Below are 23766 nucleotides of genomic sequence, written 5' to 3'. Positions count from 1 at the left end.
GGAGATGGGACTGGGGAGGGTGGGAGGGATGCTGGGTTTACTGGTGGTGGAGAATGGGCATTGGTGAAGGGATGGGTTCTTGAACTTTGTATGGGGGAAACATGAGCACAAAAATGTATAAATCTGTAACTGTACCCTCACAGTGATTCACTAATAAAAAAAATAAATTAAAAAAGAGTAAGAAGCTTCTGCATCTGAAAAGAAACAGTGACCAAGATGCAAAGATATCCCACGAAATGGGCAAAATTATTCACCCAATTCCCGTCTGATAAGGGTATCCAAGATACACAAGGTGTTGGTAGAACTTTACAAGAAAAAATTCCAACCCCATCAAAAAATGGGGAGAAGAAATGGACAGAAACTTCCTCAAAGAAGAAATTCAAATGGCCACAAGGCATATGAAAAAAAACGCTCTTCATCACTAATCAGGGAGATGCAAATGAAAACAACAATGAGACATCATCTCACTCCACAGAGACTGGCACACATCCAAAAGAACAAGAGCAATCAGTGCTGGCACTAATTCAGGGAGAAAGGGATTATCCTTCATTGTTGGTGAGAATGCTGACTGGTCCAACCTTTTTTGGGAAACAGTATGGACGTTCGTCTAAGAACTAGAAGTTGAGCTCCCATTTGATCTAGCAATACCACTTCTGGGAATATACACTGGGGATCCAAAAACACATACCAGAAACATTATCTGCACTTTTATGTTCATTGCAGCAGTATTCACAATAGACAAAATCTGAAAACAACCTGAGTGCCCTAGAACAGATTATTGGATAAAGAAACCATGGAACATCTATACAGTGGAATACTAGACAGCTGTTAGGAAAAATAAATTCATGAAATTTGCTTGTAAGTGGATAGACATGGAGAATATCATGCTGAGTGAAATAAGTCAGAAGGAAAGGGACCTATGTAGAATTCATTTGTGGGATATAAACAAAAAATACTATGAAACTAATATACAAGTCCAGGGAAAACAGGGTCAATGGCTGGAAGCTACCATAAGTGTGTCGGGGACAGAGGGTAGTTAGGATAGAGAAAGTACCAGTATGACAATAACAGTTGAAAATGATCATGCTGGACAAGAACTGAGTGTTGAAAGTAGGTAAAGAGATATACTTGGTAACCATTCACTATCTGTATTGTGAACCATAAAGCCCAGACAGAGAAGTTGGGAGAGGGAGGAACGGAGATAGGGTGGGGAGAGAAGGGAGAGAGGGAGGGAGAGGGAGAGAGAGAGAGAGAGAGAGAGAGAGAGAGTGAGAGAGAGAGAGAGAGAAAGAGAGAACATGATATGACTGAAATCTAATCATAAAAAACTGTAACTGTGTATCTCACTATGATTCAGTAAAATAAATGATAGATGGTGATTCATTTACTTTATAATTGTTTTGTTTTCTTTATTGAAGTCATAACTTATAGTATTTACTTCAGGTATGTATCATTAAAAATAATTATATATACATTAAATTTACCACTAATCTTTTATTCTACAGGGTTCAACAAAGAGAGAATGTATTAAAAAGTGAAGTTTGAAATATTTTTTATTATACTAATACAAATAAAATTAGGGATAAACCAATATAAACTATATTTTTTATAGTCAAATATAAGACTTTTGAATTTTTTATAACCAAACATGTATGAACAACTGAAAAATATATAAGATAATGGACTGTTAGGACATAAGTCTAGATTAATTATTTAAAATGAAAGTAACTTTATAAAATTTGAGAATAATTCTTCACGATCTCTAAGGTCTTTCTGTTATTTTAATTAGTTGAAGACATTTTCAGCTTAATAATGTGTTAGGATTATAACTAATGCCATTAATATATGATTAAAAATGCTTAAGCTAAGCAGATATTTATCTTAGTGATGAGTATTAGACAGCAAAACCTCTATTTTGAAGTTAAACTGTGGTAGTGATAAAATACCACTGTTTACCTGATTCTTTGCTCCTAGGCATCCAGTAACCAAGCAAGGGACCCAGTAGGAAATACATGCCATAAAATCACTCAGGCAACCACAATGGGGAGACAAATCCCTAAAATTGCCCCCACAGAATATCTCAGTAAAATTTCTGTTCTCATGGTAAGGCCCAGATGATAACTTATAGCAACTCAGCATAGTACTTATCAGTAGGATGCAGGTAACCTTAGAGCTTTAAGATTCAGACCTGACTCCTAGATTTTGGTCATGTTGCAAGTCCCAGGTCAAGTCCTGTAGATTGCCTCCCTTGGGTGGGGGTCTTCTCTCCACAAATGGGCAAAAAATCTGAACAAAGGGTAATACTGGCACTATTATTCTTTGTAGAAAGATCCAATTCTCCCTTTTTTGGTACGCATCCTATTTTCCTGGTAAACTTTTCTTATGATTATTATTTTTTTCAGTGAATATTTTCACAGACCACTCACTCCCAAACTGGCAGATTGATATGTACTATCTAAATATTATTAAAGCAATTTTGAAAAGTTAAAATACAGGCTGGAGCAATAGCACAGTGGGTAGGGCGTTTGCCTTGCACGCGGCCGACTGGGTTCTATTCCCAGCATCCCATATGGTCCACCGAGCACCGCCAGGAGTAATTCCTGAGTGCAGAGCCAGGAGTAACCCCTGAGCATTGCTGTGTATGACCCAAAAAGCTTAAACAAACAGATAAACAAACAAACAAAGTTAAAACACATCTAGCTGTGCTTAGGGCTTGCTCCTACTCTGTGATCAGGAATCACTCCTGACAGTACTTGAGAGACCATATTTGGTGCCATGGAGTGAATTTGGGTCCACGTATACAAGGCAATCACCTTACCTGCTGTACTTTTTCTTCAGTATCCAAGCTAGACTCTTGAGTATTTGTTTGCACCGAGAGAGCATGAATTGAGAATGCTTACTAAGATATATGAATAATAAGATTTCTTTCCCTTACCTTTATGTTTTGAATGAGTTTTTCATCTTCTGATACATTCGGGCTAATTGCAATGACAATGCCTTCATATCCATTATTTTTCAAATCTACCATTGAACTTTTCACTGCTGGTAAGAGATACAAGGCTAGGAACAAAATTAAGTTCGAATTGAGCACCATTTTGCCTATGTGCTCTAAACTCCAGGGAATGTGAGTAGAGTATTTAAGTAGCGGTTAACTCAGGAAATTTCCTCTAGACAAAAAAATTTGCATAAATACAATAAATTACTAATATATCTTGGTGAATTTCCTTATCTTACTCATTGAGTAGATTGAGTTGTTAAGTAACAGTGGGGATTATGCTGAAAACCCATTCGTCATACTTTCTAAGAAAGCTAAATTGCTATGCACTCATCAAACTGAGCAGTTCTTCTCAGTTGTTTGTACAGTTGTCAGTCTCATTGTGGTATCAGTCATCATCATAATTACCATCAAAAGGTATCAGAGATATTCCGGTTCTGGGATCTATTTCTAAAAAGCCTTCTATGGATGAATGAAGAACTGAAATGAAAAGCACCTGAACAGAGTAGTTAAAGGACCTCTTGAGCATACCAAAGAAAAGAAAACAAAACAATGGAAGTAGAATGGGAGAGGCAGTGAATTAGGATTTATGTTCTTACATAAATGGGAGTGACATAAGTACAGTGTTCAGGGGAAGTATAGGTCAATGGGAAATGGGTTTTCTGGTGTATTCTTTTTCCTGATGACTAATGCATATTTCATTTTTCAAATAGCATTGAGTGATTTAAAACTTCAATTTGAAAACTTAGTATGCTTCAATTAAGATTGCTCTTTTGATTTGTTACCTGAGAACCCCTTTCAAAGACCCAATGTGGGTTTTTCAATTTTTATTTTTTTGTTTTTTCTGGTTTGATTTTTTGTGTCACAACTGGCAGCCCTCGGGAGGTTGTCCTCCCTCTGTGCTCAGGAGTGAACCCTGGCTGTGCTTGAGGGACTATATACCCTATATAAGGGATTGAAATCAGGTAGGTTGCATGAAATACGGTACCAGAGGTTGAACTCAGGTGGAGTGCATGAAAGGCACACATCTTAGCCCTTGCATTACCTCTGACCCCCTCAAATGATTTCTTCATAGCATTCCAAAAGGCTTTGTTCAAAGAGACTTTTATAATGACAAAGCAAAAAAAATTACATATGTGTGTATATATTATATTATATTATATTATATTATATTATATTATATTATATTATATTATATTATAAAAGGGTCTTTGAAGAGAGAGCCAAAAGTAAAGAGAAGCTATAGTTGAGAACTGCTCTGTCTGGGTCCTGCAGCTAGCTACAGGGTCAATCTTCTTATTGGAGGGCAAATTGACTTGACTGTGCCATATTTAGCTGATTTCAGGATCCATTTTGGAGGCAGGCACATTCCTCATTTAGGGTGAATTCTAACACACGGGTTTTCTGGAAGATGTGTTGGGATGAATTAAGGAATGTGGTCATCTTCTTTGGGCCTCAGATTTGGGCAGGGGTTTTGGAGGCAGTTGCTAATTCTGTATTCCTCATCAGACTTTCTTGTTATGATAAAACTAATAATAGGGATTATTTTGTGCTTGACAAGACTGAGGTGGTTTTGAAAAATAATTTCCTAACAAATTGATGCAAATTGACTATTGTTCCTTAGCTTAACATAGTTGTGCCCATTTTATTGTGATATGGCTTTGGAGTCAGATGAATTTAAACCTGATTTTGGCCTTGGTTACTCAACACTTATGTGATTATTCAGAAGTGTTGTCTGTTTCTTTTTAAAGTCATAGTTCCTTTAATTTGTGATGCCAGTATAATTATGGATGATTAAATGAGGATTTAGGGAAGATATATCTTACAAGATATGTATTAGCTACATATAATGAATACTCATTAAATATTGCCCATGATTATTAATCATTAAATTATTTTAGTCTTATTTATTTATTTAGTTTTTGAGTGAACCAGGCTGTAGGACTGTAGCATTGTTGTCCCGTTGTTCATTGATTTGCTTGAGAGGGCACCAGTAATGTCTCCATTGTGAGACTTGTTACTGTTTTTGGCATATTGAATAAACCATGGGGAGCTTGCCAGCCTCTGCTGCCGTGCAGGTGGGATATTCTCGGTAGCTTGCTGGGCTCTCTGAGAGGGACAGAGGAATCTAACTCGTGTCAGCCATGTGCAAGGCAAACGCCCTACCCCCTACCTGCTGTGCTATCGCTCCAGTCCTGCACCAGACTGTACTCAGAGCTTATTCTCGGCTTTGTGCTCAGGAATTACTCTTGGTGTTGCTCAGGGAACCATATGGGGTATTGGGAAATGGAATCCATGTTGGCCAAGGCAAGTGTCCTACAGATAGTAGATGTGACTGATAGTACTGATACTACTTGTATTACTGCCTTGGGCCCCAATCATTAAATAATTTTATCAATACAGAGATCATTGTAAAGTTTTGTCAAATATGCTGTTTTCATTAACTTCTATAAAAATAATTAAAAACATTTAATTTGTGATGCCATCAGCTATGCTGGGGGCCTGTTTCTGGAAGTTGGTGGTGTTGGATATTAACCCCAAGTGTTTTGGGGTTATCAAAACCTTGGTAACTTACTCCTTTCCCTCCCCCAAGAGAAACTTACAGTGATCTTATGAACACTCCTAATCCACAAGTTTATTTTTAACCTTTCCTTTGTGCTTTACCTTTCATTCTGTTAGCTACTAAATTCCCCAAGTTCAACTTGATTACTTATAAAGATAAACCTTCTGGTGAGTCTGGACTTTGTATCTGTGGTGAATTACTTGCTTTTCTCTGTAAACTTTTTATATTTTACTATAGAACAATATTTTTCACTTAAACACAGAAAAACCATTTATTCTATGCTCTTAATATTTGGGAGTTAATTAACTTTGAAATATATTTATTCCTGTGCAACCATTATAATTACTTGACTCAGACTTCAGTTGGTGCTATTGCTAACACCCCCAAAAGCTGGGTTCCCACTGATGATGGATGGAACCAGGCTATGATGGACCCAGATTTACTCAAGCAGTAAAGCTACCTTGACTTTGATATGAAACAGTCTAGAAATCATAAAGCATGGTCATGACACAAGCCGTAATGATCTAAAAGGCAGTACTCCATGGAGCAGAAAAAGCTAAATCAGCCTGAGAACTTAGTCTGGGATTTACGGTAAAGGCCCAGCTGACTTTTAACCTCTGCTACTGGAGACCAGAAAGTGGAATCTGTATTTCTTTCTGTGTTTATTCAAATAACTGCATATATTGTAGCACTGTAGCACTGTCATCTCGTTGTTCATCAGTTTGCTTGAGCGGGCACCAGTAACATCTCCATTGTGACACTTGTTGTTACTGATTTTGGCATATTGAATATGCCATGGGTAGCTTGCCGGGCTCTGCCATGTGGGTGGGATCTTCTTGGTAGCTTGCCGGGCTCTCTGAGAGGGACAGAGGAATCAAACTGGGACGGCCATGTGCAAGGCAAACTCTCTACCTGCTATACTATAGCTTCACCCTCATTGCATATATTAATAATAATAAGAAATAAGAATACTAAGAATAATAATAAGAAAACTTAATTGTTTAATATTGCTTTCAGCAAGGGAGAGAAAAAAGCAATGTAGATGGAATTTTGCCCCTCAGCAGGTTTCTCAGAATAGCCCCTTGACAGAGGAACTATCAACTTCTTGAGTTAATACCCCCCAAAAATTACCTTTGCCCAAATCCTTTACCTCTGTTAATGATCAGTGACAACTACATACAGTTCTGTACCTCAGACTCCCTCAGATTCTCAATAATATGCTTTTTCATTCTGAATAAACTGGCCATTGATTATGTTCCCCATCTCTTTGTTCCTCTGCCAGGGACATGGCGCTTGGCCATCTAACACATTGTACCAATGGACCACCTCCCCTCCCCTCACTCCCATCCCAGACATACTTTTCTCACAGGTGGGGCTCAAGGAACCATATGCAGTATGGAGAATCAAACTTTGGTTGGTTGCATGTAAAGCAAGTGTCTTCTCTGTTATACTATCTCTCTGCCCACCCCCATTATTTTTTTGGTCACTGTCACTGTCACTGTCATCCCGTTGCTTATCAATTTTGCTCGAGCTGGAACCAGTAACATCTCCATTGTGAGACTTGTTTATTACTGTTTTTAGCATGTTGAGTATGACATGGGTAGCTTGCCAGGCTTTAAAGTTTAAATTAAAACTTTAAATGTCTAGTGTTCTGAAGAACAAAAAGAATTGAGACTGCTTGAAAAAGCCTAGAGGAAACACTTCTTGTCAGAAATGAAACTACCAGCTCTTTGGTATACCCCTAAGTTTATCGCTATTTATTGTCAGTATTCTCTCTTTGTATGGTATGTGTCTTATTCTAAAGTCTTTCCAAGTCCCACATTGGAGGAATATATTTTTCTTTTGAATTCATCTGAACTGCTTTTCTCATAGTAATAATTTTGTATTTACTATTAATATAAATAATGATGACCCTGTTCACATTACACTGAGTTTATTGATGGTCACAATGTTCCTGTTGTTCAGGGTGAAAAATGATGATCTTATTCCCATTCTTTTGAGCAGAGAGGTAAAAACTGCATAGCAGGAAGTTATTGAGAACTTTCTTATGGGACTATTTGGGACTTCCTGATTACAACTGAAGAGTATATCCTTCTCTCTGATGAGAATGGCACCAAGAAGGGGAAACATTTATCTCTTTAAAACTCCTCCTTAATATAGTTGCTGCCTCCTCAATACAGTTGTTCCTCCTTTAGGACTTGCCCACACTTGTGAGTGTGCTCTGACTTTCGGTAGACTTTTTTGTTTGTTTGTTTTGGAGCTACACCTGGCTGTGTGGAGGGCTCACTCCCGGCTTTGTTCACAGAGTTCACTCCTGGCAGTGCTCTGGGGACCATAGGGAGTGCCAGAGATTGAGCCCGACTCAGACACATGTAAGGTTAATGCCCTACCTGCTGTAATTATCTCTCTGGTCCCTCAATAGATTTTACTGACTCAAAAGACCCGGCTCATTTGGAGTATATCCCTCTTCCTAGTTTGTAAACTCCTCAGAGGGAACAAAGTTTTCTTTCCCTGAGTTTAACTTCTCCCATTCTGAATTCCCTTAACTTGTAAAGTGAGGATCGCAGGACATATCTGGGAAGAATGTTGCGAGAATCAAACTTAAAGTGATTTATTCAAAAACACTTATTTCATGTGCCTGGTAAATGCATAGTAAAGCCCTTATTGATACTTTTTCTTTGCTTTTCCTTATCTCTTTAAATTCCTATGAAAAAAATGACAAATGCTTCTATGTTAGGCCCAGTGCCCTGCTTTTTTAATAGTGTAGAAATGAACAAAACACAGTCTCTGCCTGCTAAGAACTTGTAGAAACATTATGCAAGTCAGATAGAATGGAAAAAAAAAAGAAAGATAAAAAATAAAGGGTAGAGTTTGAAAAGTTCCAGGCCTAAAGTAGCTCAGGTGGTAAAGCTTAACTCTTAGTTTTTTTTGAGAAATGTCAATGTCCATATTGTTTTCTTTCTTTTCTTTTTTTTTTCTTTTTGGGTCACACCCAGCGATGCTCAGGGGTTACTCCTGGCTCTGCACTCAGGAATTACTCCTGGCGGTGCTTGGGGGACCATATGGGATGCCGGGGATCGAACCCGGGTCGGCCGCGTGCAAGGCAAACGCCCTACCCACTGTGCTATCGCTCCGGCCCCTCCATATTGTTTTCTGGCATTTAGATGTTCATTCATTTTTTTCTACATCCCACTCTCAGGAAAAGACAAATCTGGGATTTGATCTCCATCCACCTGCTTTCAGAGTCTATGTTTTCAAAATGTATGTGACATCATCTATTTTCAAAAAGATGAATTGAGTTCCTATCTGGAAATTATTCTGAAATATGTTATTCTGAAATAGGTTATTTTATTATTTTTTCAAATTTATTTTGTTGTTTCTGGGTCACATAAAACTGTGCTTAGGGATTATCCCTGTCTCTCCACTCAGGGATAACTCCTGGCAGGATTCAAGAGACCATATGTAGTACCGGGAACTGAATCCAGGTTGGCTACATGCATGCAAAGCAATGCCTTTAGGTGCTGTACTAGCTCTCTGATCCCTGGTTATTTTATTTTATATTTTGCTTCCATTATTAACTGTAGCACTCTTGTCCTATTGTTCATTGATTTGCTCGAGTGGGCACCAGTAACGTCTCCATTGTGAAACTTGTTATTATTTTTGGCATATCGAATACATCACAGGTAGCTTGCCAGGCTCTGCCATGTGGGTTCGATACTCTCGGTAGCTTGCCGGGCTCTTCGTGAGGGACGGCCAGGTTGGCGGCATGCAAGGCAAATGCCCTACCCACTGTGCTATTGCTCCAGTCCACTATACAAAACAATACAATAAAACACAAATGATACTATATAAAGTGATACAGTACAGCACAACACAACCCAATCCAATACATTGTGAAGGCCGGGTCCAGTGTTTGGAACAAGGATAGGTGTGGATCCAGTGTTTGGAACAAGGAAAAGGTGTGGAATAAAAATAAAAAGGGAATTCCTATTTATAGAAACCTATTTGTGTGTCTTCTAGATTTCTCATTTCCTGCTGTGATAGGGTGTTTCCTTTGTACAGTCATTTCCACTGAATTTCTTGAGTCTTTAGAGGTTTTCGATCTAAGCTGAACTTCATTCAAACCATTACCAGTCCCGAGCATTGAAGTTCTACAAGTCTGGTTTGAAAAGCTTGATTGGGGGCCTGAGGAATCTCACAGGGGTGAGGGACTCGCCTTGCATGTGGCCAAACCCGGCACCGCGTATGGTTCCCCGAGTCCTGCCAGGAGCAGGGAGAGAGACCTCAGAGCAGGGAGAAAGGGGTACACTCTGAGCAACGGTCGGTGCTGGTCCGAACCGCTGCCCTATGCCCCTAGTGAAAGCCATTATTAACTACTACTTAAATATATAATCAGAGATATTCCTCTTAAGAGATTCCTGGTATGTTTTGCAGGAATGTATATAAAATGCTATAAATCAAGTCTCCTCTCCTTGACTTAACTTTATTCTCAGAATCATCAGAATCAGAATCACTGCAGCTACTATTCTTGCCAAAAAAATTGTCTCTATAAATTACCAACTCTAGAAATGACAGGAATGTAAATAGCCTGATGATAATCTCTGACCTCTCCTGACCCCTTACCACATTTATTGGATTATACCTTGAGAGATTATTTTTAGAGATTCAATTTCCTTGTTGATATTTCTACTTTATCATGTATTTTTTAAAAACATGTTTATGCTTTCCCCCTTAATTATGGTTTTAATTTTTATGATTCTTTCCATGCTTCATAATTAGGCACAAAGTTACATGCTTGGCATAGTTTTACATTTAGTATGAAGATAAGCAGAAATTTCAGTCATACCCATATAAAATCTCTCATGCCTGCTACACAGTGAATCCTGAAATCATTAGGGAGAAACTATAGCTAACCCCAGAGCCCAGCAGTTGACTATTAAATACTTAATGCTACCTTGCAAGGTTTTTTTTTTTTAAATAACTTTCTGAGCCATGAAGCTTAATAAACTTCAATTTGGAACTGGATGGCTTGATTCCCATAAAAATATAAAAGTTCTTGGACTATTAAATGTAAATGAAAAGTAAATTGATCATATACCTATGCAGTGTAGCCTACCATTAACCATATTTAAAATACGAATGCATGTGAAGAGAACAAAGTTAAATATTTTTTAACATTATTTATGTACATTTGATATTAAAGCATATAAGACTTTGTTATTTCTACGTAAATATTAGAGAGGTGCCCCTTAGCCTTATTTTCTGCTGTGTTCTTTCTGATTCTGCTGCAGTCCTTCATGGTTGCTGATTCTTGCCCAGTTCTTTTTTATATACTATGTTTTGTGTTACCCTCAACTTTCCTTTCTGTTTTCCTGCCTGGTAAAATTTCTCCCATTTTTCAAACCTCAACTCAAGTGTTTCTTCTCTGGGAAGCTTATTTAATCTATTGATCATTTCCTTTTATTAACCCATAAGCATTTCAAGGCAAATTTCTTAAACCCTGAACTCTATTGTGCCAAATAGAACGGGGCTGGGTTATTTTTTGTTTTGTGTTTTTTTTGTGTGTGTGGGGTGGGGGAGGAGGGAGTTTGGAGCTGGTGGTATTTGGGGCTATTTTTGTCTGTGTGGAGAGACCCCCTTGGAGTACTTAGGGAGCCATATGCGGTCCATTTGATTTATGGGTTGCAGCCACTACAGCTGCATATAAAACAGCTGCCTTATCTCTTATACTATCTCTCTGGTCCCACATACACATTATAAATTACATATATTGCTTCACCAGTAAAAATGTTGTGATTTTTCTCATTTATTCTTTCTTGCCTTATCAAAATGTTCAAAATCTTTACTAAGCCTGGAAAGGCACCAAATCCTATTTAAACCCACATGGGTAGAGAGATGATTCAGGAGCTAAATTGCTTGCCTTGCAAGTATGAGGCTTCAAGCTTAATCCCTGGTATCACCACATGAACCTGGCAGCTCTGCTGTCTGAGATGCCTGGCACCACCAAATATTTTTGTCTACTCCACAGCTAGGTGAATATGAACAATTCAATGAGAGGGTGTGACCCCAAGAGAGTATCGCTACTAAAAAGATGTGTGAGCCTTGTCTACCAAAAGGACACCCTCCTGGTGACCACATTTGACCTCTTTGAGCACTATAATCAGAATGTGTGTGAACACCACAAGTAAAGGAGCATGACCCTTGATAAGTGTTGAGGAGAGTGTGTGAGCACCACAAACAGGCCTTGGTCATCACAACACAACAACATCAATGGGGGGAAGGTCAAGAAGAATAATTAATATTAAAAATAAGTAAATAGACTGGGAGGTAGTTCAAAGGGCTTGAGTGCATGCCCCAACTGTATTAGTCTTCAGTTCCTGTCCAGACACACAGGACCCCTGAGCTCAGCAAGGTGTAGCTCTTGCAAGCCTACACCTAAGGAACGTCAGTCACATCCTCAGGCCCAGGCACCATCAGGCCTACAAAGCCAGGCCAAGTATCATCAGGAAAGGCCCCTGAACTATTTGGGCACTGCTTGGGAGTGGCAGAATACCCTGCCCCCCAACAATCACAAAGGAAAAAGTGGCATGTAGTTTGTTACCTTCTTCTATGCTACTGAAATGCTATAACCCTTCAGTATAGTTAGTTCTCCCTGCTTTACCTACAGCAGTCTGCACATTAAAATGCTGGGGTCCATGCTAACTCATCCATTGGACTTCATGAGTATATCTTTATATCTCCACTAATTACACATGTGTCAGTTACCTCTAGGCATTTGCTAAATATTTTTGAATGGAAATGACTACAAATAATTCTAAAGCTTTATTTTCAAAGAAATTTTCTCACTCACTTTACTCTCCCAGTGTCTGAGTATGTTGGAATCGAAGTAGGCACTCAATAGCATCATTAGATTGAGGTTTTAATGAATGCCTTTTTTTATTTATGACTTATTTGCAACTGAGTGCAAACAGAATTTTTCAAGTACAGTTGGTTTTAAGTTCCCTAGTGGTTGAGTGGTTAGTATTTGGTGCTCTCAAGTACATTTGGTTTAGTTTTACTTATTAAGTACTTTAATATTCTCTGTAATTACCTTGTGAAATATTAGGATTAATTTTTTTAGAACTCCTAGACACGTAGGTTGTTTTCTTTTATTCTGTGTGTGCTCTAACCTTTGAACATTCTTCCCCACCAAGGGCCTTTTCTTTCTAGCATATTCTCTGTCAAGGTGATATCAACTATGAGTATAAATACTGCTTAAAACCTAATATGTCCTTACAGGAAATCCCAACTGATCTGAACTAATATCTTGTTGACACCTTTATTTTGATGACTAATATGTATCTCAAGCTTGACATATTCTGACAGTGTTTAAAGATTTCCTCTTTTGACAGTAGCAAATTTAAATCCCCATAGGAAGAGCTAGAATGATCTTCAGTCATGGTGAAAAATACAGAACAACAGATTTTATGCTCATTTCAATGAATCACTGAGAGTTTCCTACTAGATCAAAAAGAACAGCTTCTTTTCCAGTGACCACACTGGAATGAACTCTGACAGCAAGGTTTTCCTTTTCTTTAGTGTGAGTACATGTTTGCTTTCCTAATGTCAAGTGAAAGCCTTACACACTGAAAAAATTTAAAAGAGGGGTAACAGCCATAGTACAAGTGTTTACCTTGCCTGCAGGTGACCTGGGTTTGATCCTGGCATCCCATATGGTCCCCCAAGCCTGCCCGGAGTGCAGAGCCAGGAGTAAGTCCTGAGCACTGCTGGTGCCCCTGCCCTCACCCCCCCGCACCCCAAAGAAATTAAAAATTTAAAAGAGTAAATTTTGTACATAAAGTTCACCTTAGTTTAAAAAGCTGCTATCAAATGATATATCAAAGAATAAAATAGAGGCTGGGGAAATAGTGCAGGTGTCAGGGGCACATGTTTTGCATCACTTGACTCTGGTTAGGTCCCTGGTGCTCCATCATGGTCCTGAACACAGCTGGAGACTCTGAGCACCGCCAGGTATGGCTGTGATGCTCCCTAGTGCCACAGCATTTGTGCAGTTTTGGGTTGTCAGGTTCTAGCATTGAGCCACCCACAAGTTGTGTTGGCCCTCTGACCAGGAGTGGTCCCTCAGCCCTATAGTGTTGCTTGTGAGGTCCAGAAAAAAGAGAAATAAATGTATTTGTTTATTTGTTTATAGGGCTGGAGCAATAGCACAGTGTATAGGGCGTTTGCCTTGCACACAACTGACCTGGGTTTTATTCCTCTGCCCCTCTTGGAGAGCCCGATATGCTAAGAGAGTATCTTGCCCACATGGCAGAGCCTGACAAGCTACCTATGGTGTATTTCATACGCCAAAACAGTAACAAGTCTCACAATGGAGACATTACTGGTGCCTGCTCGAGCAAATCGATGAGCAATGGAATGACAGTGACAGTTACAGTGAAATACATTTGAGTCTGCATGGTATGAACAACAAATGGGTGAAGTAAATGTCTTACTTAAAACATGGAAGTTAATAATAGATATTTATTATTAAATATCTATTATTATTATTACTAAATGAAACATAGTTAATAAAAATATGCAGAAGTAAAAATCAATATTAGAACATAATTTTACTGTAGACCAAGCCCATTTTTATACACATAAACACATATTGTCATATATTTTTTTCAATATCTACTCATATTTATTCCTCACATAAAATTGATTTTTAATATATTTCTTTATTTTTGATTTTGAGCTACACCCAACAGTGCTCAAAGGTTACTATTGGCTCTCTGCTCATGGGTCAATATACCCCACATTTCCCACCCTTTCACTACCTCCATGGCAGACAATATTCTCCATATTTTTTCTCTGCTTTTGGGCATTATGGTTTCTCTATCTCTATTTTGGGGCATTTTGGTTTGACATACCCATTTCTTAACCATAGTAGTTGTGATTTTGAGGGAGTGGTGGTGGTCACACATCATGTTGCAGTGATGCACACTTGGTAATAATGATCATGGAGGTTTGTACTGTTTTGGAGGTAGTGCTTGCATCTGTGCACCTGGGGATTTATTTTTCACATTCATTTGTTGCAGCATGCAAGTCTGCCATAGCGCTCACTGGGGTCACACCTCCTGATAGTGGTGCTTGTGGTATAACAGTACAGGGACAGGAGGAAAATAGGCAAGGCGAGGTTAAAAAGTGAATCGCTGCAGAGAAAAATTCCTGAGAATGAGCCCAGGATATTAAGAAGATAATCCTTTCAAACATCCTGCTCTTCCTCAACCCCTTTATGTACCATCTTCACTATCACGATCACAATATCCCGTTAATCACCGATTTCTCGGGCGGGCTCAGTAACATCTCATTTCGTCCTTTCCCCAAGATCTTAGAAGTCTATCTTGACTCGGCCCTCCTAACGATGTTGCACTGGAGGCTCTTCAGGGTCAGGGGAATGAGATCCAGCTTGTTACTGGATTTTGCATATGAACACACCAGGGGAAGCTTGCAAAGCTGTCCCATGTGGGCAGGAAACTCGCAGAGGATTGCCAGTTTCTCCCAGAGGGAGAAGTAGGCTAAAGATATCTTCTGAGAGCTTGCTTTTAAGTCTCTCTGGATGTTGGCCGTTGATGGGATTACACACACCTGGGTTCCTCTGCTGGTACCTTCATGCATGAGGCCTGTCCGAAAGTGTAGAGAGGGGCCTCCAGCATGGCTGCAGCTAGGTTCCGGTGGTCTTTGGCAGCCGGGAGCTCTGCTTGGGGTGGGGAGGGAAGCTGGAGTCCATCCCCTCCGAGGAGCCAGGTGTGCCGGCAAGAGACTCTCTGCATCACTCTCTTACATGTCTTAAACCCAGTGTAGAGTGCTCACCCATTCCTACATAAAAATATTTTTAAAAGTCCCCTTGGGCATCCTACATAAGGATACTCTATGCCACAACTTCTTTCCCTTCCTGCCCTCAGAATTTCTATTGGATTTGGCTATCTTATTTAAGCTTGGTCATCAGCTTTCGATCTTGACTGCGTGAAGACAAGAACCTGAGTACTTTATAACACTTGCACAACTCTTAGTCTTCATGCTCAGCAGGGTTGCAGTCCTTTGTTGTGGTCTTACACACATATGGCCAGAAATTGCTTACAGCACTGGGGAAATGCACATCGAGTCACCAGGCTCAACAACAAAGCTTTCAGGGTTGTGCTCAGCACATGTGGCAAAAAGTGGTGGTTGGGGGGGGAGGGTTGAACCCCTGACCATATGCTTTCAAGGCTGGCATTCTAAGTGACTGTGAATATTTATCTAGGTGGAGTTGCACGTTCCTCATCAGATATGTGGTTCACAGATACTTTCTTTTCAAAGAATAGGACCACTATGGTGAAAAGAGAAAGACCTAAGTGTTCTCAAGGCAAAAAGAAATGTAAAGAGCACAAAAATCCTGAGTCAATACAGAATACCATATAGGTTCTTACAGGAAAAAGGCACTGAAGAACCCAGCCACCATATCTGGGAGACTAGCACTGTGTGTGCTGGGCTTCAGAGCTAAGGAGTGAGACTCTAGGGAGGGGAAAGGGTGAAGAAAGGAATAAAAGCTTGTGTGTGTTGAGAAAAGGAATGGGTGAACTGAAGCTGGGCATCAGACTTATATCTCCACTGTAACAAAACCTGAGCTGGGGGCAAGGTGTAAACCTGACAAGTTATTCAAGTTCCTCAGCAACTCCTCCAAATCCCTCCTGCCCCCAGCTCTACCTCTGCCCTTTTGGAGAAAGAAGCAACCCAAACAAACCAAGGGCAGGTTTCACTATTTTAAACAAAGGGTGGGGCTTTCATGTGTCTTCAACTGTCAGAAAAATAAGTAAGCACCCTGCCCCCCAAATAATAACAAAATAACCTAACCCCCACCCCAGCCCTCCAAACATTTGACTGACTGTAGGCATTGGATTAGAGGGAGACATTACACAGAGACCAAAGGTCACAGCGGACCTCTCTCTCTGCTTGCTATATGGACTAACCTGTTGGAGCCCAGATCTAGTCAGGTTTAGCATAAGATTACTGGGTGGCTTGAGATTAGCAATGCAGACTGCATGGTGGCAGCAAATGCAAGCACCTTAATTGATTCCATAAGTTCTTGTGGTTACAGGTCTCCCTGTTCTTAGAGATACAGCTAGCACAGTAAGTGTATGATTTCAAATTTCCAGCAGCATTAAGATCATATGTGACCACAAATCCCCAGCAGGCATAGAGACTCATGCAGTCTATAATCACAGACCTAGACACAATTTGGTGAGTGTGAACACTTCCTTGATTGTTGTTCAGATCATCTTGTGTACTGATATTCACCCCTATCTTTTATATATATAAATATATAAAATATAAATATAAATATATAAAAGATAGGGGTGAATATCAGTACATATATATATGCCTGATATATATATATTATGCCTGATATATATATATATATATCAGGCATAATGAAGAAGTGAAAAAAATCACCTTCCTCAACAAATGAGGACTTTGAGGTCTATGAGGAGACTACAATGGTGGAACTATGATGACAAGGACTATGACCAAAACTATGACTACAATCATGAAGAAAGGGGAGAGATCAGACTAGGCCAGGGAGGAGAGAAAAATAAACAGACTACTGACCAGCCTGGGACCCGGGTCCCTGTTTCTCCATTTCTCCGCCTGCGTCCATCCACCCCATGGGCCGGCCTGGAGAGGCTGTTCTCAGCTTCTGAACACTGGAGTCCCTGTTCGCACCCTGCATGCCGCCACCTCATTTTTTGGAAACTCACAGACTACATTCTGTATTAGTTTCCTACTTCTCATTCCTTATCTTCTGACTTTAAAGGGATTTCTGAGAACAATTAGAATAAATACCAAGAATTATTTTTTAGCACTTGTAACAGGGAGGAAGAGAAGAGACTGACACAAGTGGTTCCAAGGAAAAACTTTCTCAAGTGAAAAAATAATAGAACGCACACATAGGGGGAAATTTAAAGGCATATATTCACTGGGGATTCAGTGCAACATTCATTCCAAAGTGTGACAGCATTCATTGTCACATTTCCTCCTACAACATCCTGGTCAGGATACTAAAGGAAAATTCTTCCACCCATGGACATTTGAGATTTTGTCACTAAACTCAAATACTATTTGATTTGTGTATATTTGCGGTGACAGTAAAGTGGTATTAATAGGGAATTCAGTTCATATAAAACTTTTCTATACTGCTTGAGGAAGACTTCTGAGCAACAATGCTATCAATATTCAATTAAATGAAGACATCAGGAAGAGAAAGAAAAAGTTTGAAATAAAGAATTCAAAAATACTCATGGGGGCTGGAATGATAGCACAGTGGGTAGGGAGTTTGCCTTGCACATGGCAGACCTGGGTTCGATTCCCAGCATCCCATATGGTCCCCTGAGCACCACCAAGAGTTATTCCTGAGTACAGAGCCAGGAGTAACCCCTGTGCATTGCCAGGTGTGACCCAAAAAGGAAAAAAATACTCATAGAAGAAATGAATGTACTAAATAGTATACAATAAGTGAAATAAAAGAGTTCACAAGAAACAAACCAGATTGCAAGAAATACTAACTTGTCCTTTGGGGTCTGAAGAGATAGTACAGCAAGTAAGATGCTTATCTTGCAAGTCTTGGGAGCAGAAGAGAAAAAGCCAAAACTTGTCAATTACCTCAAGGACAAGATAGAGAACATAGAGAACATCATCTAAAAAGAAGAAAAAGGAGAAAAACATTTGAAAAATGGAGACAAATAAATGGTTTATGGGACATTAAGAGATTCATTTGCATCATAGGAATTTCAGAAAGAAAGGAAAGGGAAAAGGGAATATATGTTGGTGCAAGAAATAACATATGAAAAAATTTTAATTTGAGGATGGAGACATGTACCCTGATCAGAAGTCCAAAGAGTTCCAAGCAAAATAAACCCAAGCAGAAGAACATCACCAATACATTGTAATCAAAATCGCAAAAAATCAAAATAAGTGACTCCTAAAAGAGAAAAGATATTTACTTAAAAGGCAACCTTCAGAAAATTAAAATTAGATTTCTCAAAAGAAAATCTATAAGCCAGGAGGTAATAGTATGGTATCTTAAATGAAATGAACCTCCAATCAAGAATCTTCTATCTTACAAAATTATCATTGTGATTTGAAAGAGTGATTGAAAAATTTTTAGAAAACCAATTTATGACCTGTAAACCAGTTCACAAGAAATACTAAGTGGTCCTAAGAGGTCTGCCACACAGCTTGGAAACTGACATCACATGCTGGGGGAAAAGGCAGCTGAAATAGAGAAGGGAACACCAAGTAGAAGACATTGGGAGGACCCATTCGGGTTGAAAGATGTGTGCTGAAAGTAAACTATAGACCGAACATGATGGCCAATCAATACCTCTATTGCAAACCACAACACCCAAAAGAAGAGAGAACAAAAGGGAATGCCCTGCTGCAGAGGCAGGGTAGGGTAGTGTGGGATGGGGTGGGGGTGGTGGGAGGGCTACTGGGAACATTGGTGGAGGAGAATGGGCATTGGTGGAGGGATGGATAAATGATTACTATATGACTGAAATGCAAACACAAAAGTTCATAAGTTTGTAACTATACCTCGTGGTGATTCACTAATAAAAAATAAAAAAAAAAACCCAAATGCTAAATGGTTCTTTGGAGACCAGAAAGATAATACAGTGATTAAGATGCTTATCTTTCATGCAGCAACCTGGATTTGACCCATGGCACTGCATATGGTGCCCCAAGCCCTATCAGGAGTGACCCCTGACTGCAAAACCAGTGGCGTAAACTCTGAGCACCACTAGGTGTGGCCTACAAACAAATACTAAATGTCTTTTATAAAAGACAAGAAATCCTACACAGAGTCAGAAAGATAAAAAAAAAACACATAAGATTTAGAAAGAAAGAGCAATAAAGGGACTCCCAAGTTGAATTTGTGACTTTTTTGCTTTAGACTTAAAATGGAAGTAGGCTTACAACTTCAGATGTGTATTTACATGGTACCCTCAAAAATACTTAGAAACTAGCAAGAAGGTAGTCAAAATTCAGTGCGTCATTACATAAAAGGTTGATATTTTGTTCAATCTGAGAAAATAAGAGAAAGTCAAAGAAACAAAATCAAATTGCAAAATCACCCAAAATTCTTGCAAAATGTCAATTGAATTACTTCTTGTTAATAATTTCTTAAATGAAAATGAGCTGAGCTACCCAAATTATTAGTCACATAGTGTTAGATATATCTGGAATCAAAATATAACTTTTTCCTGTTTTATTCTCTTTTTTCCTGCTTTTTGGGTCACACCTAGTGATGCACATGGGTTACTCCTGGCTTTACACTCAGGAATTATTCCTGGCTGTGCTTGGGGGACCATATGGGATGCTGGGAATCTAATCCGGCTCGGCCGTGTGCAAGGCAAACGCCCTACCTGCCCTGCTATCGCTCCAGCCCCGCTTTTTCTGTTCTAAAGAGGTGCATTTGAACTTTCATGATAAAAAAGTGTAAAACAATCTCATAGCAAACAGTATCCTAAAAATACCAGGGGACAGCCATACTTGATTCAGAATTAAAGCAAAAGAAGTAACAAGTGATAAGGATATACTTATATATTTATTAAAGGATAAATACATTAAGAGAACTTAGTTTTTCTCAACAGCTATGCACAAAATGAAGGGGTCACAATGTTCTACTACTAATGGACATAAGAAGATATATCAAGGGCAATGCAATAGGAGTAGGACACTTTACCATCTCACTCTCATAATTGTACAGATCAATCAATCAAAATCTATCATGAAATAATAGCTCTAAATGAAGAATTGCAAGAGCTGAGTTTTACAAGAATTTACAAGCCTTTCCAAATTCCAGAACCTGAATAGGCATTCTTCTCCATTGTATATGAAACATTCTCCAGCATAGATTACATATTAGGACACAAATCAAGTGTCCAAAAGTAATGGGAATGAAAATCTCAAGTATGTTTCCTTACCACAATGCTGTACATATGGAAATTAACCAAAAAAAAAGGAAGTTGGGAAAAACTCAAGTATTTAGAGACTAAATGTTATAGGTGGGATAAGTGGCTTCTCAGAAGAATTAAGTCTTCTGTGTGACTCAAAAAATGTTGCAGGTCGTTTGGGTGAAGTGGGGAGCAGAGAGGGAAATAGGCTCTCACACAAGAGACAGCATCACAGACTTCCTGCTTGAGTCATCTCAGACTCATCAGGAAAGTACACGGTGGGATTTGGGCTGGTAAAGTCTGCCATAAGCTTCTGCCCAGCATGAATGCTAGTGTCCCACAAGTCATGTTGGTCAGCTGTCAAGTTGTACCTGAGGTCCACTTGATATTCATGGTTGGTTCCTAGGGTCTTTAGCTTCCAGGTCTGTCATCTAACCTTGTAGAAAAAAAGGAGACAAATAGTGAAGCAAAATATACTCAGGAAATAAGAAGGGAGCAAAAGAAAGAAACACATTCAAGAGAATGCTGGGGTACCATATGGGTACCAGAGATGGAACGCTGGTTAGCCGTATGCAAGGCAAGTATCCTATTCACTGTTCTATTGCTCTGGCACAGAGGGAAGATATAATTTACCCGTAGGAGAGGGATAAACTAGTAGAAAAGGGGAAGTTCCAGGTAAGTTATAAGGAAGCTTTACGTGGGCCAGTACACTTAAACATAGTGATCTAAATTTAAAAAACAAAACAAAACAAACAAAAAAACCACTGCAAGTAAGTAGGTGCTTAACCTTATCAGCCTGCAAGAGATTTTCCATAATAATAATAAGGTGAAAAGTTTAGTTACATTTTCCACTCACCAGGTCATAGTTGGTTGCCAAGAATGTTAATTATACCCTCTACTTGAATTATGATAAACAATCTTTTACTATTCATATTTCAGTAATGTGAATGTTGTTATAGCAAAAATAATGATTAATAGACATTCATCTCTTTCTAAGTCAAGATGGATGAAAACTACACAGAAACAAAAGAACCCAAATGACAGATGGTACTAAAGGGGCATTAGATCCTCACTGCAGTACCAGTGCAGGCTGTTTGGAAATTGAGGAATTTCTTCAATCACTCAAATAAAAGCACATAAACTTGTGTTTGCAACAAAGCCAGACTTAAATGTTGATTTATTAAAATGCTTTCTTCTTCATCTACTCTAACATTAGGTAGCAATTAATTGATCATTCTGTTTTTCCTTCAACATAAAAATTTAACTCCTATAGGCAGGTTATCACATTTGTCTAAATAAATGTTTAGCAAATTGTTGATATGTAAAATAAGTGATACGATCTCAGAGGAGAGTGGAAGAATGATGAAATTTTACTGTGTGCCAGAAAAATCAATTCTTCACTATTATTCCTGTGAAAACTCTAGAAGCTATGCATTATAATAGAATTATTAATGTAATTCTCTAGTTAAGAAAATTGGGAAGGACAGTTTACATTGCTGCATATCTGCTATTTGCTTTGGGCCAAGCTAGGTAATGTATAGGTAAACTTTTTAAAAGATAGAGCTTTTTCTCCATATGTTTACAGAAAGGGTTGGCATATAAACAATAAAAAAGTGGATAATATAAGTGGATCAACATGGAAAGTATCATGCTGAGTGAAATGAATCAGAAAGAAAGAGACAGACATAGAAAGATTGCACTCATATGTGGAATATAAAGTAGCTGAGAGGTACAAGCTTACAATGTTGTGATTTCTGGCAGATATTTCTCTGGACTTAGTTACTAAAATACTAAAATACAGAAATCCAAAACTGTGCAGCTGCTAGTGTAGCCTCCTGACCTCATATCTCTTCAATCTCAGCAATGGAAAACAAATTACCAAATGCTTTCTTTTCAGCAGATCGAATTTAGGGGGGAGAAACTCCAAATCAGTGATAGTGAATTTTTTGTTGAAATATTGAATGTAATCAAAGTAAAGTGAAAGTAAATTGAAATTTACCAGTTACACATGCGGGGTGGGGGGCTGGGGAGGTGGGGGGAAGGGGGGAGGTATACCGTGATTCTTGGTGGTGGAATATGTGCACTGGTGAAGGGATGGGTGTTTGAGCATTGTATAACTCATACTTAAACCTGAAACTTTTGTAACTTTCCACAAGGTGATTCAATAAAAAAATAAAATTAAAAAAATAATAATTATGTTCCTAATAAAAGTAAATATTAGCTGTGAAATAAATATATACCAGAATAAAAAAATAGAAAAAAATAAATAATAAAAAATAATACTGATTTTAGTCCATATAGTCTATATATGACTATAAAATTGAGTATAAATTGAGTATAAATATTTGAATTTTTATAGAATTAGTGGATCAGTGACTTCTATTAATTAATAAATTGACTTTATTTGCCTACAAAAATTATAAAAATTATAAAAAGCAACTTTGCCAATAGCACTGTGCTAAACAAAAATAACTTTTAAGATTGATTTTTATCTGAAAGTTAAAATTTTACTTAAAATATTTTCTAAATGTTATTTCAGTCTTTGTTTATAACTTCCATTATATTTAAGTAACATAATTTTTGTTCACAAGAAACAAAACCAGTCAAAATGTAATTTTTTATCAAGTTGACAAAAGTGTTAAAAGAATATTATTGGCTACTTTTTTCCCCTCTGTTTTCTATGCTCAGGACTTACTCCTGGTTCTGAGCTCAGGTATCAGTGCTGATGAGCTCAGGGGACTATATGAAAAGATAATTCATATAGAGAAATAACAATTTAGAAAACCATGACTTACAGTTTTGAATGAATGCATCTGGGGAGATGAGAGTTGCGGCTTATTGTTGGACTACAAGAAATGCACCTGATAACAGGAATACTGTTATCAGGATAACAGAATTCTGAATATTCTGAAATACTGAAGGGCTGCATTTCCCAAATGGAAAATGGGTTTCAATTCATACGTTTGAATTAATCTGGCCATGATATACTTGAAACTGATTTAAAGGATGAAAGTAAAATTCTGGGTAGATATAAACAAAGTGATAAAGTAACTGGGATTAGAAGAATATGTTACAGGACAGGAGAGGTAGTACGATAAATAAGGTGATTTCCTTGCACATGGCTGACTCAAGTTTGATCACTGGCATTACTGACCCCTGTACACTGTGACAACTAAGCCCTAGGAACAGCTAAGTGTGCTCTAAACCCTCCCCCCTGACCCCACTAAAAAAAA

At 38.5% G+C, this 23766-nt stretch overlaps 1 protein-coding gene across 1 annotated transcript in view; it reads right to left on the bottom strand.

Moving 5' to 3' along the window:
- LOC101548739 (calcium-activated chloride channel regulator 1-like) overlaps positions 1 to 3094 on the bottom strand; it is a 28748-nt gene extending 25654 nt beyond the window's left edge. Inside the window, exon 1 of the mRNA XM_004603620.2 lies at positions 2936 to 3094. Coding sequence (XP_004603677.2) covers positions 2936 to 3094 — 159 coding nt within the window. The remainder of the gene's footprint in view (positions 1 to 2935) is intronic.
- Between the last annotated feature and the right edge of the window lie 20672 nt (positions 3095 to 23766).

This window comes from Sorex araneus, chromosome 5, assembly GCF_027595985.1.
Source record: "Sorex araneus isolate mSorAra2 chromosome 5, mSorAra2.pri, whole genome shotgun sequence".
Taxonomy (NCBI): Eukaryota; Metazoa; Chordata; class Mammalia; order Eulipotyphla; family Soricidae; genus Sorex; species Sorex araneus.
This window is presented reverse-complemented; position numbering and strand designations above follow the sequence as displayed.